The sequence below is a fragment of the Onychostoma macrolepis genome, chromosome 05, assembly GCF_012432095.1.
Source record: "Onychostoma macrolepis isolate SWU-2019 chromosome 05, ASM1243209v1, whole genome shotgun sequence".
Taxonomy (NCBI): Eukaryota; Metazoa; Chordata; class Actinopteri; order Cypriniformes; family Cyprinidae; genus Onychostoma; species Onychostoma macrolepis.
This window is the reverse complement of record NC_081159.1, coordinates 10,688,471-10,702,570: the sequence shown is the minus strand read 5'-3', so window position 1 is coordinate 10,702,570 and position 14,100 is coordinate 10,688,471. Positions and strand designations below refer to the sequence as shown.

Genomic DNA, 14,100 nt, shown 5'->3' with positions numbered 1-14,100 from the left:
CCGGTTGATGTACGCAACGGTCTCTGTGTTGTCTGTGCAGACCAGAATGTCCCTGCGCCAAAGGCACCCTCTGAGGCAACTCGGGGCAAAGCGTACTGCCAGCAACTCAAGGCAATTGATATGCCAACGCAGTTGGGGACCTGTCCATACCCCTGACACTGCGTGCCCGTTGTATGTGGCTACCCAGCCGTTGGCCGAGGCATTCGTGAATACCACAGCATGCCTGGATACCTGCTCCAGGGACACTCCTGCCCGAAGGAACGAGTGATCTGTCCACGGGCTGAAGCTTTTGAGGCAGGCCGGTGTAATCTGAACCCGGTGAGTACCGCGTCGCCACGCCCACCTCGGGACTTGGCCATGGAGCCAGTGCTGAAGCGGTCTCATATGGAGCAGACCGAGCGGAACTATTGCCGCAGCTGCAGCCATATTCCCCAGGAGCCTCTGAAAGAGTTTCAGTGGGATCGCCGTCCTGACTGATAAAGTCTTGAGGCAGTTCAGCACCGACTGAGCACATTCCTGGGTGAGGCGTGCTGTCTGGTTGACAGAGTCCAACTCCATGCAGAGAAAAGAGATCCTCTGCGTTGGCACGAGTTTTCTCTTTTCCCAGTTGACCCGAAGACCCAACTGGCTGAGGTGCCTGAGCACCAGGTCCCTGTGTCCGCACAACTGCTCACGAGACTGTAGAACCTGGTCGAAAGGACACACACATATAATCTCAACTCAGCACATTCCAAGGAGTTTACCCTCCATCGCCGAGTCGTAAAATTTACAAATGACCAACACAACGCCCAAGTATCTGACTAGCTTCCTGCCTGTTCTCCTTATCCTCTCATGAGACTCATAAAACTTTGAGGAGAACATCTGGCTACCTTTGAAGAACAGAACCTTCAACATTGGTCCTGACCGGTTTACCATAAATAAAGTCAAATAAACAGACAGTACAATGCACGTTGGATCTACAAATGCTCCAGCACGGACTCTCCCTGAATCCCCTGACTGCTTTTGACCATAATTCAATGATGGTATCAACAAGAAAAGACAGATATATGTTGACCAGATGCTCAACAAACCTACACCACGGACATTCCCATGACCTCAGGACAACTCCCTTTTCTTTACTGCATTCCAAGAGAATGCGCGCGTCTTTTTCTCTTACAACAAAAGAAACTCATCTTACATAGAGGATCTCTAAAGACAATCATTAATTTCCATTGCTATTAGAGCAAGTGTATCAACAAATAACATGTTTGATGTCTTATATATACAAACCCGATTCCAAAAAAGTTGGGACACTGTACAAATTGTGAATAAAAACAGAATGCAATGATGTGGAAGTGTCACGAATCTGGTCTGCACTCCCGTTCATTCACCACTAGAGGTCACCCGCTCACCACATGGACTTTCACACCACACATCACATGGACTGCATTTCCCATCAGCCATCTCCCCAATCACACGCACACAGCTGTCACCAATCACTCATTGCACTAATCACACGCACACCTGATCTCACAGCATCACTAATCACACACACTATTTCAACCCTGGACATTCTCTCCCTCATGTCCGAGTAATGTACGCATTATTGCTGCCCTACAGAGCCCTATTAGTTTTCCTAGCCTTGCCTTGCCTAGCCTTTGTCGGATTGTGTTTTCCCCTGCCTGGACTATCGCTTACGTTGTTGGATTACCTCTCCTGTCTCGCCCCTCTGGATACTGTTCGCTGATCGTCGACCCACGCTTGCCCTAAGTTTTACTCTTTGTCTTGTCCCTGCCATACCTGTTTGCCATTGTTTGACCTTGCCTGTTATGACCACGTCTCTGCCTAATAAAAGCCTGCACATGGATCCGCACGCCTCTCGTCCCGTCAGCCCTGTTACAGGAAGTTTCAAATTTCAATATTTTATTCAGAATACAACATAGATGACATATCAAATGTTTAAACTGAGAAAATGTATAATTTTAAGGGAAAAATAAGTTGATTTTAAATTTCATGGCATCAACACAAAATTTGGGACAAGGCCATGTTTACCACTGTGTGGCATCCCCTCTTCTTTTTATAACAGTCTGCAAACGTCTGGGGACTGAGGAGACAAGTTGCTCTAGTTTAGGAATAGGAATGTTGTCCCATTCTTGTCTAATACAGGCTTCTAGTTGCTCAACTGTCTTAGGTCTTCTTTGTCGCATCTTCCTCTTTATGATGCGCCAAATGTTTTCTATGGGTGAAAGATCTGGACTGCAGGCTGGCCATTTCAGTACCCGGATCCTTCTTCTACGCAGCCATGATGTTGTAATTGATGCAGTATGTGGTCTGGCATTGTCATGTTGGAAAATGCAAGGTCTTCCCTGAAAGAGACGATGTCTGGATGGGAGCATATGTTGTTCTAGAACTTGGATATACCTTTCAGCATTGATGGTGCCTTTCCAGATGTGTAAGCTGCCCATGCCACACACACTCATGCAACCCCATACCATCAGAGATGCAGGCTTCTGAACTGAGCGCTGATAACAACTTGGGTTGTCCTTGTCCTCTTTAGTCCAGATGACATGGCGTCCCAGTTTTCCAAAAAGAACTTCAAATTTTGATTCGTCTGACCACAGAACAGTTTTCCACTTTGCCACAGTCCATTTTAAATGAGCCTTGGCCCAGAGAAAACGCCTGCGCTTCTGGATCATGTTTAGATATGGCTTCTTTTTTGACCTATAGAGTTTTAGCCGGCAACGGCGAATGGCACGGTGAATTGTGTTCACCGACAATGTTTTATGGAAGTATTCCTGAGCCCATGTTGTGATTTAAATTACAGTAGCATTCCTGTATGTGATGCAGTGCCGTCTAAGGGCCCGAAGATCACGGGCATCCAGTATGGTTTTCCGGTATTGACCCTTACACACAGAGATTGTTCCAGATTCTCTGAATCTTTGGATGATATTATGCACTGTAGATGATGATAACTTCAAACTCTTTGCAATTTTTCTCTGAGAAACTCCTTTCTGATATTGCTCCACTATTTTTCGCCGCAACATTGGGGGAATTGGTGATCCTCTTCCCATCTTGACTTCTGAGAGACACTGCCACTCTGAGAGGCTCTTTTTATACCCAATCGTGTTGCCAATTGACCTAATAAGTTGCAAATTGGTCCTCCAGCTGTTCCTTATATGTACATTTAACTTTTCCGGCCTCTTATTGCTACCTGTCCCAACTTTTTTGGAATGTGTAGCTCTCATGAAATCCAAAATGAGCCAATATTTGGCATGACATTTCAAAATGTCTCACTTTCAACATTTGATATGTTATCTATATTCTATTGTGAATAAAATATAAGTTTATGAGATTTGCAAATTATTGCATTTTATTCACAATTTGTACAGTGTCCCAACGTTTTTGGAATCGGGTTTGTATATGCTTGGTGTTTTACGTTATGCGTGGTGTGTTTTAGCGTGATCTTTGCCTTATAACTGTCTTTTGAATAGATAGCCGTGTGCAGTATCGGGTTAAATCTTATTTCAAATGCAGGAAGTTGAAAAAGTATTTAGTCAGCCACCAATTGTGCAAGTTTTCCCACTTAAAAAGATGAGAGAGTCCTGTAATTTTCATCATAGGTATACCTCAACTATGAGAGACAAAATGAGAAAAAAAACAATCCAGAAAATCACATTGTAGGATTTTTAAAGAATTAATTGGTAAATTCCTCGGTAAAATAAGTATTTGGTCACCTACAAACAAGCAAGATTTCTGGCTCTCACAGACCTGTAACTTCTTCTTTAAGAGGCTCCTCTGTCCTCCACTCGTTACCTGTATTAATGGCATCTGTTTGAACTCGTTATCAGTATAAAAGACACCTGTCCACAACCTCAAACAGTCCAACTCCAAACTCCACCATGGCCAAGACCAAAGAGCTGTCAAAGGACACCAGAAACAAAATTGTAGACCTGCACCAGGCTGGGAAGACTGAATCTGCAATGGGTAAGCAACTTGGTGTGAAGAAATCAACTGTGGGAGCAATTATTAGAAAATGGAAGACATACAAGACCACTGATAATCTTCCTCGATCTGGGGCTCCATGCAAGATCTCACCCCGTGGGGTCAAAATGATCACAAGAACTGTGAGCAAAAATCCCAGAACCACACGGGGGGACCTAGTGAATGACCTGCAGAGAGCTGGGACCAAAGTAACAAAGGCTACCATCAGTAACACATTGAATTTGAAACGTGGCTGGGTCTTTCAGCATGACAATGATCCCAAATACACCGCCCGGGCAACGAAGGAGTGGCTTCGTAAGAAGCATTTCAAGGTCCTGGAGTGGCCTAGCCAGTCTCCAGATCTCAACCCCATCGAAAATCTTTGGAGGGAGTTCAAAGTCTGTGTTGCCCAGCGACAGCCCCAAAACATTACTGCTCTAGAGGAGATCTGCATGGAGGAATGGGCCAAAATACCAACAACAGTGTGTGAAGACTTACAGAAAACATTTGACCTCTGTCATTGCCAACAAAGGGTATATAACAAAGTATTGAGATTAAATTTTGTTATTGACCAAATACTTATTTTCCACCATAATTTGCAAATAAATTCTTTAAAAATCCTACAATGTGATTTTCTGGATTTTGTTTTCTCATTTTGTCTCTCATAGTTGAGGTATACCTATGATGACAATAACAGGCCTCTCTCATCTTTTTAAGTGGGAGAACTTGCACAATTGGTGGCTGACTAAATACTTTTTTGCCCCACTGTATGTTTATTTTTAGTCTTGTATGAATGATGAATACTTTTATAAGAAGTTATTAGAAATATTCCTCACATGATGAATGAAGCATTAAGATAATATATGCACTGAAAGAAGCAGAGACAATGTGATTGGATCAAACAGTGAATGGGATGGACTCAAACCAGTCCGATAAAAACAGACACCCAGCTTTGCATAGTGCTGGCTGGAAAAGTGAAGCTCACTGCTTGAAAACTTTGGCTTTGCTTCCACTGATCGCGCTGCGAAGCACTCGCAGACTTAACTTCAAGCTGATCATCTAAAAGACTTTCAAGAAACTTTCAAAGCCTGAAGCCACGCAAGAACTCCAAAGCATTACAACTCTTGCATCACCAGGAAGCCAACCAATCGCAGGAAGGGTTTCCCCAGAACGCGTCACGAAAGGACCGCACCAGCAGCAAATCAAATCAGCCTCGGAGATTCCCTCAAGCAACCATTCAGGGAACGAGCCAGCCTGCAACTCAACTTAAAGCAATTAAACAAACAAACAATCTCCATGTCTTGCTGAGCTGGTTTGAATTAATCTTTAAGAGTAAAGTCAAAGCCTCTGTTTGTGACTTCCTCAGGTCTTAGAACCTTAAACTTTCTTCAAATTGCAGTCCTCTTGCCAGAACGTGTGTATGTGTGTGTGTGTATGTGTTTGTGTTTTGTTAGTATTGTATCAGAATAGCAAATAAACTCCACTAAAGAGTGGGCTGGTGCTGTGTTTTTCAAGTTTTAAACTATTTGCCAAATATCGTGTTACCTGTTGCTCAAAATTTCCCAACCAATTCTGTATTATTATCGTGGACATGAAATACACAGAATTGCTAAGATATACTGGTTTAATGCTTGCTGGACGAGTCATTAATAAAGTATGAATTATACGTTTTGATTAATATCAATTAATCAGATCAATAGCAAATCTCTATGATTCGATTTCCTAAAGCTAAAATTTAAAATAAAAGCTTAAATCAAAGATAAATATTACAAGACTGTGCGAGTATGAGCCAGTCGTCGAGATAGTTGAGGATGCGCACACCCCGTTCTCTCAAGGGAACAAGGGCCGCCTCCGTGACTTTGGTGAAGACGTGAGGCGATAAGGACAGCCCGAAGGGAAGGACCTTGTACTGATACGTCCGACCCTCGAACGCGAACCGCAGGAATGGCCTGTGCCGTGTTTAGTTACTCTCAAAGGGGATTGGTCTCTCTGGTGAGATCCCAATTCATCGGTCACCGACGTGACTCGTAGTGACCGACTGAAAGGGAACTCATGATAACTCATTTTTAAAAGTTTGCTCATTGTGACTAATTTTGCCAGCACAGGTCACATATTGTGTGAATAATGACATAAAATGTGAAGTGTGAATCATACAGTATGGATTATTTTTATGATACATTTTGATTCAGCCTCACAGTTACAAACACCATACTTTCATCGCTTGTCCATCTCCTATGTGTTCCATGGATGAAAAATTAAGGTTTAGTGACAAAAACATACTAGAAAAAAACACAGAACCACTGGATTAGTCCTATTAACACTGATACACAACATTCAGTCAGGCTTACATATTGTGAAGCATAAGGATTATTGGCAGCATAAGGACTACTGGCAGTAGAGATATTCTGTCTATCATTGTATGAGCATCAGTGGATCTCTCTCTTTCTGATTTTCTCTCTGGCAACGTTGTGACTTGTGATGACACAAGGCACAGCGAGTGATCTACCATCTTGAATAAGTTGCCTGCCAACCGCCCACCGCAGCAGCAGCAGCGTGCAGCTCTTCTATATTGACCCTCCAGCATACATCAACAGCCCAACAGACAGTGGCCATCACTAATGCTACAGTGTGACAGCCGAATCCATTTCTCAGCAGGCCTACTTATATAATCCATATATTGAGTTGAAGTCCACCTCAATCTTTGGCGCTTGTGCTAATGAGGAAGAACTGGGAATTTAGCTCCTCCTTGTCAAGATTAAAAGTGACACAGCCACAAGCACAACACCAGAAATCAGTTTTGATTATTCATGGTTTTATTTAATACATGTAAAACATGAGCTACATTTTAAGGTATAACTCTAAAAGGTTGAAGTAGAACCACAAACCTTAAACCTCTAAAACTGAAGTTTGTGAAACTAAAAATAAAGCTGAATGTCATTATAGAAGTACATGAAAGTGCTTTTAAAAATGCACATTTATTATGCGATTTCCATTTGTAGCAGGTAAAGATTGCACTTCTGCCCATAATGCCCCGCTGTGCTTTCTGTTAAATGAATAATGTCTCAATTTATTCCAATTTGAGACATTTGTATTTCTTATGTTTAAACTAGCAAATGCTTTGAACACTGAATTTCATATCTGTTACCTTTATTGAAAATACTGAGTCCTTTGACAAAAAATGAGGTCTTCAGAACTTAATTTTAAATCTTTATATCTCTCCGCATGGGGTGAAGTTTTTTATTTATTTAGAATTGTCTCCTTGCTGAACATTTGATTTGTTTTTTTTTTCTTTTTCCTTACACTCCATCTCAACACACACACACACACACACACACACACAAAGGCACACAAGTGTGCCTGTCCCCATGTGCACGTGTTGATTATCCAAAGACCTTCCTAACAAAGATAGAATGGCAAAAATAAATACATTGATGACCATAAAACAAATTCATCCTCTCGTTCAAGTTCACATTTTACTCTACAAATTTGTCATAGGTTGTCCTGGGCTCACTACGGTCCTCTATGTTATATTCCACTCATTAAGCTTGTGGAAATAGGCACCCATCCATAAACATTTTGTCTTGAGCCCAATGAATTTTAGCGATGGCCCTGTCTCCATGCATTCACTGGCACTCTATACTGACTAATGGCTGGATGGAGAATAAATGTTTATGAAGCTGAAAGAGCTCCTTCTGGAATAAATAAGCTGCCAAATATTGATTTCAAAACTCTGATGAAAATGATGAATGTTCTCTCAAGAGATGGATTATCTGACTGTGCTGAAACTTTTATTCATGCCACTGACAACTTTTTTTTTTTTTTCATTTCTATTGACAACTGTTTTCCTATTTCCTATGACACACACACACACGTTTGTTTTTGTGAAAAGTGGGGACATCCCATAGGTGTAATGGTTTTTATACTGTACAAACTGTATGTGCTATTGCCCTACACCAACCCTACACCTAACCCTACCCCTTACAGGAAACTTTGTGCACTTTTACTTTCTCAAAAAAACTCACTCTGTATGATTTATAAGCGTTTTGAAAAATGGGAACATGGGGCAATGTCCTCATAAGTCACCTTCTCCTTGTAATACTTGTGTCATACCCATGTCGTTATACAAATTTATGTCCTCATTTGTCACAAAAATGTGCGCGTGCGCACACACACACACTCACGTTGGTATTGGTGGTTTACAGGGACTCTCTATCGGCATAATGGTTTTTATACTGCAAAAACTGTAATTTCTATTGGCCTACACCAGCCTTACACTTAAACCTACCCCTTATAGTAAATTTTGTGCATTTTTGATTTTACAAAAAATAAAAAATAAAATATATATATATATATATATATATATATATATATATATATATTGAATTATGGGGACATAGGCAGTGTCCTCCTAAACTTCAAATTGTAATACCTGTCAATTTGTGTCCTCGTGAACGATCCAAACCGGTGCGTGCACACACACACACACACACACACTATATGCACACACACATATATATATATATATAAATTTTAAATTCCAAGAATTCTTTAATTTACCCCAAAGTTGTTCTAATGGAATAAAGAAGCAAAAGAAAATGTGAACTTTTTTTTTTTTTTCAATTTTCTAAATCCTGGAGCCAATATTGTCCAACCTCTTTTACCAAGATATTGTTCTGACACACCAGAACATTTTTTCTGACTAAAAGGCTTTCCTTTTAAACACATTATTGCTGATGACTTACCTTGTAAAAAGCGCTATTCTATGGATAAATAAATAAATAAAACTGTATCTGAATTATTATTGTTTGAAGTTGCATTCTGGATAAATCATAAATCAGAAGTGTTTGAAAGACTGTTTTGAAAACATACGTCTTGTAAAGATGTTTAGTTTTAATTTTAGTTGTTTTGTTTGTTTGTTTGTTTGTTTTTTGGGTAACTTTGCTGGGAACGAAAATTAAAGACTGAACCTCTTGCAAATGTAATTAACTGTCCCTGTTTGAGTCCATTGATTTGTTTATAGAAAGGACAAAACCAAGTTGTTCTGTTTTAGCTTTTAACAAGTCTAATTACTCAACACATTTTAGTCATTTAAAACACTTTAAACACTTTAAAACACTCATTTTAAGTCACTGAGTACAACAGAGATGTAACCATCAATTTACAGAGTGCCTTTGTCAACATGGGGGCAACTGCAAACATGCAACCATTCTGAAAATATGTTCCATATATGCAGTTGTATCATACAGATGATAAGCAAGCATGCAAATAAATATCAAAACAAACTGTGGGAACATTTTTTCTCATTGAAAAAAAATAAATAACAACAATGTTGATGCAGACTTCGATTAATGTCTCCAACACTTGAGCCAATAGCTGCTGTCTATGGCGTTCACAAAACCATGTAAATACAGTGCTGTATAAAGACTGGCCTTTTGATTTGACTCTCATCAAGATGACTTGTCATACAGTGTGAGATCCTTCTAGCAGAATGACATGATATTGATATGATGTGAGCTGCATACTTTGTCATTTTAAACAGTGAGAGATCCTGTCATTAGACAACTACACATGTAATTGATATTCTGCTCATTCACAGCTTTATGCACAAGAGACTTTGTAGTGCAAGAACATGCAGTCTGAATATGTAAGCATGATAGATGATATACAAGTTCATCCAGAATTCAGTCCATTAAAAATTTCTCAACACACTTGCAGAATTTGATATGTGATTTACTGTATGAGATCCCTTGATCTAAAATGGCCTCCAAAAGTATTTGGTCAGTGTAAGGATAAAAAAAAAAATTGGATAATGAAATAGAAAACGAACGAATGAATGAATGAATGAATGAATGAATGAAGAAAGAAAGAAAGCAATGCCAATGTGACATATGTATCCACATACTCTTTGTGAGCCCAGTGTAATTTACTGAATAGATTTACTTGATTTTTTAATTTTATTATTATAGAAGCATCCCTAATCCAAAATAGAGAGAGAAAGTGAGAGAGAAAGAGAGGAACCCTAAACTTTCAACATGCAAATGATTTGCAGTGTGCCAGCTTGCCACACATAATAAAGCAAAGGAGGTGGCAGTGATTCAACATGACAAAAAGGTGAAATGAATAGAGCGAAACTGTCAGTCAAACGACTGGAGGAATTTAGCGGCAATCGATTTTAGCAGTGTGGGAAGACGTGAGTGAAGGCTTTCTGACAGGGCTTTGGTCAAACTCATTCTAGGAAGGTTGTGACACATCTTCCTGGGCTTGGTATGTAAAAGCATTTTTTCTTTTCAAATATAGCTGCCAGTTTTTGTGTGCTATTATTAGGGCAGTCAATCAATGAACATTTTTAATTGGATTTATGACATGATATGGTGATTAATCAAATGAATCACAATTAATCCCACAAATAATCTTCAGAAGAATAAAAGCCCCAAATAAAGATAAATCATGCACAAATTATTTGTTAATTTGTGTATTGTTATGCACATAATAAAAATAAAAAACGAAAATAATAGAAAATGACATTGCTGTGGCAGATGAAAGCATTCTGTTCCATTCTGTTTTGCTCCGTCCGGCTGTTTTTGAACACAATTACAATGGAAGAATTAATTGTTGTGTTATTTTTAAATATAATTAAGCACACCAAATAAATATATAATCAATATATATATATATATATATATATATATATATATAAGAAGAATAGTTCAAATGCAAAAGCCTCTAAGTGCTATCTGAAATTTCCTTCTAAAATTAGCATTTTTATCAGACTCCGATGCTTAGGTTCAGTAATCTTACTCTAATAGCTATGTATATGTCCTTTTCTATGCAATTAAAGTGAAATAACTAAACATAAATATAAGAGCCTGACAAAAATGCTTATTTTAGAAGAAAATTTCAGATGGCACTTAGAGGCTTTTGCATCTGAACTCTTCATATATATATATATATATATATATATATACACACACACACACACACTATACACACACACACATTTTTTTTTTACTGATCATTATTTTGGAAGCTGATATATATATATATATATATAAATTGCTGGTATTTAAAGTAATAACCCTGAAAACCGAGGATGATAGAGATGTTTGTCTCTATTTAATAAATGTCTTTAGATGTCTCAAATAACCCTGAGAAAACTAATATCCCCTTTGATTCATGGCGATAAGGCATATCTAGTGTGAACAAATGACATTTTCTGTCTGATGCTCTCTCTCTCTCTCTCTCTCTTGCTCTCTCTGTGTGTCATTCAGTCACACTCCATCTGCCTGCATTTTTCTCTTGGTCTCACTGGCCATTTATTCAACAAAACAGCAGCAGCAATATAAATGATTTAGATAAAACAGCAACAATGGTGATGAAAGGTGATGAAATACTACTTCATCGAAGCGTTTGATCATACCTAAATCAAAGTATTTCAGTCCTTTCATACAGCTTATGTTAAAATATCAGCCTGGTAGACCAGAGTTGACTACTGAAGTGAGGAGGAAGGTTAAATGACATATGATTCCAGTTTGCATAGTATGAAATATGTAACAAATTGAACACCACCTTGTCACCACTGCCATTAAAGGAATAGTTCACCCAAAAATGAAAATTTGCTAAAAAATTTACTCACCCTTTCAGACCACCCAAGATGTAGATGAGTTTGTTTCTTCATTAGAAGAAATTAGAAGAAATTCAAGAAGCATTACATGACTTGCTCATCAATGGATCCTCTGCAGTGAATGGGTGCCGTCAGATTGAGAGCTCTTTTAATTCTTCATTGGTTGCCTGTTCAATTTAGAATACATTTTAAAATCGTATTATTTGTTTTTAAATCTTTGCACAATCAAGCACCCGGCTACCTATCTGAATTGCTGCATCAGTATATCCCCTCGAGAAGCCTAAGATCTGGTGACCAGAACCTTCTCTTAATTCCACATTCCAGACTCAAGCGTAGAGGTGACCGTGCCTTCTCCGTAATTGGTCCTCGTCTCTGGAATGACTTGCCAGGGGAAATCCGAATGGCCCCTAGTTTGACCATTTTTAACTCTCTCTTAAAAACACATCTGTTCTCATTGGCCTATTAGGTTTTATATTCCTGCCTATTATATTTTTTGTTAGTGTTTTATTCTGGTTCTTTATTTTGTATATTTTGTTTGTTTTTATTACTCTTATGATGCTGTTTCTTTTGTGAAGCACTTTGGTCAGTCTTGTGGCTGTTTTAAATGTGCTATATAAATAAAGTAAACTTGAAACTTGAAACTTGAGCTGATAAAAACATCACAATAATCCACAAATAATCCAGACAACTCCAATCCATCAATTAACGTCTTGTGAAATTAAAAGCCATGTGTTTGTAAGGAACAAATCCACCATTAAAATAGTCAAACCATTGCTTCTGACTAAAATATGAGTCCTCTAACCATAATATTGCATTCTCCAGTGAAATCTCATAATCTAGACTGAATCAGGAGAGAAATATGCATACATCAAGGAAACGATACAGTCCAAAACAGTTCTAAACAAATAAGTTGATGGATTTTGATGTGAGAGGACAACACAGGAAGGACGCACTGGAGCAAGTGCTATTATGGATTATAGATCAGGTTTAAAGTTAAAAAATGCCTTAATGATGGATTTGTTTCTTACAAACACACAGCTTTTAATGTTGGACTGGAGTCATGTGGATTATTGTGATGTTTTTATTGGCTGTTTGAACTCTCATTCTGATAGCACCCATTGACTGCAGAGGATCCATTGATGAGCAAGTGATGCTATATTTGTTCAAATCTACATCTTGGATGGCCTAAGGGTAAATTTACATTTTTGGCCGAACAATTCCTTTAACTGCAAATCATGCTTTGATCTCTTCCCTTGTGAATGCATGAGGGTATTCTTGCAGGTCCAGGAAAGAAGTAAGCATTTTGAGGCATGTGCCATGGTGGTCATGTTCCCAATGAACACTTAATCTTTTTATGGTTGTCAAGCCCCCAAGAAACACCTCACCCACTTTTATTATGTAACAGTATTCCCAAATAACATTTTATTTTCTATTTGTAATAGTTTATGTTTTATTTGAAGTACATTTCTCTATGAGGCCAGATGCCACACCCACTGTTCCCGTCTCCGTTCACCCTGACACAATGTGTTTTGTGTGTGGGTTTAACTGTCTGTTCTCAGCTGTTCTTGCATGCTTCTCCATGGACCCGGTGAAACAGATGCTCTGAACTGTCACAAAATTCACTTAATACAAAGCCCACTGGATGGACTGAGGGAGAAGAAATGGGACAGGGAAGGAAGCATCCATAAAAACAAGAACATGTACTTACTGTACTGGCAGTTTCTTCCCATATATTCCCCTGGGCATTCACAGGAATAGTTCGCAACCAGATCTGTGCAGATCCCCCCGTTTCTACAGGGGCTTCTTTCGCATTCATTAACATCTGCAGAGAAAAAAAAAGGGAAAAATAAATCGTTTATATCAGGCTTAAAGGCAATTACTGGAACGTCTCACATTCAAATGCACTGGTAAAGGCCCTTTATTAGGTTTGTATAGTTTGTTATTTTGTGTTTGTTTCTCTTCTCACAGCTTAGAAGAACATTCCAGCCATGAAATCAAATTATAGTGATTGAAAATGGTGACTATTGACGATAAAGCAATATCACCCCCTCACTAGCAAGTCCTTGATGAATTAAACATTAATAAACACAAAACTCTGTGTCGCATTTGAAACAGACAAAAGAGTAATGAAAGACAAAAAATTAAAACCGAGAAATTGTAGGACTGTACAATCACTTCTAATGTTTGCAAGGCATAAAATTGTTGTGAGCATTGGATAAGAGTTATTCAAAATAAAAATTAAAAATGAATAAGAAATAGAAAACAACAACAACAGCAATAATAACGATACATTAAAGTTCAGAAGTTTGTGGTGGGTGAGATTTTTAAAACGTCTTTTATGCTCACCTGAATCACCTGAATCAAAATACAGTAAAAAAAATTATAATAATATTGTGAAATATTAATACAATTCAAAATAGCTATTTTATATTTTAATACATTTTAACATGCAATTCATTCCTGTGATGGCAAAGCTGAATTTTCAGCAGCCAATTATTCAGTCTTCAGTGTCACATGAT

At 38.5% G+C, this 14,100-nt stretch overlaps 1 protein-coding gene across 5 annotated transcripts in view; it reads right to left on the bottom strand.

Moving 5' to 3' along the window:
• Window positions 1-14,100, bottom strand: part of edil3a (EGF-like repeats and discoidin I-like domains 3a) — a 206,495-nt gene that overhangs the window by 82,886 nt on the left and 109,509 nt on the right. For all 5 annotated transcript variants that reach the window (XM_058776707.1, XM_058776705.1, XM_058776706.1 and 2 more), the window contains one exon: window positions 13,290-13,403. In XM_058776707.1, coding sequence (XP_058632690.1) covers window positions 13,290-13,403 — 114 coding nt within the window. The remainder of the gene's footprint in view (window positions 1-13,289; window positions 13,404-14,100) is intronic.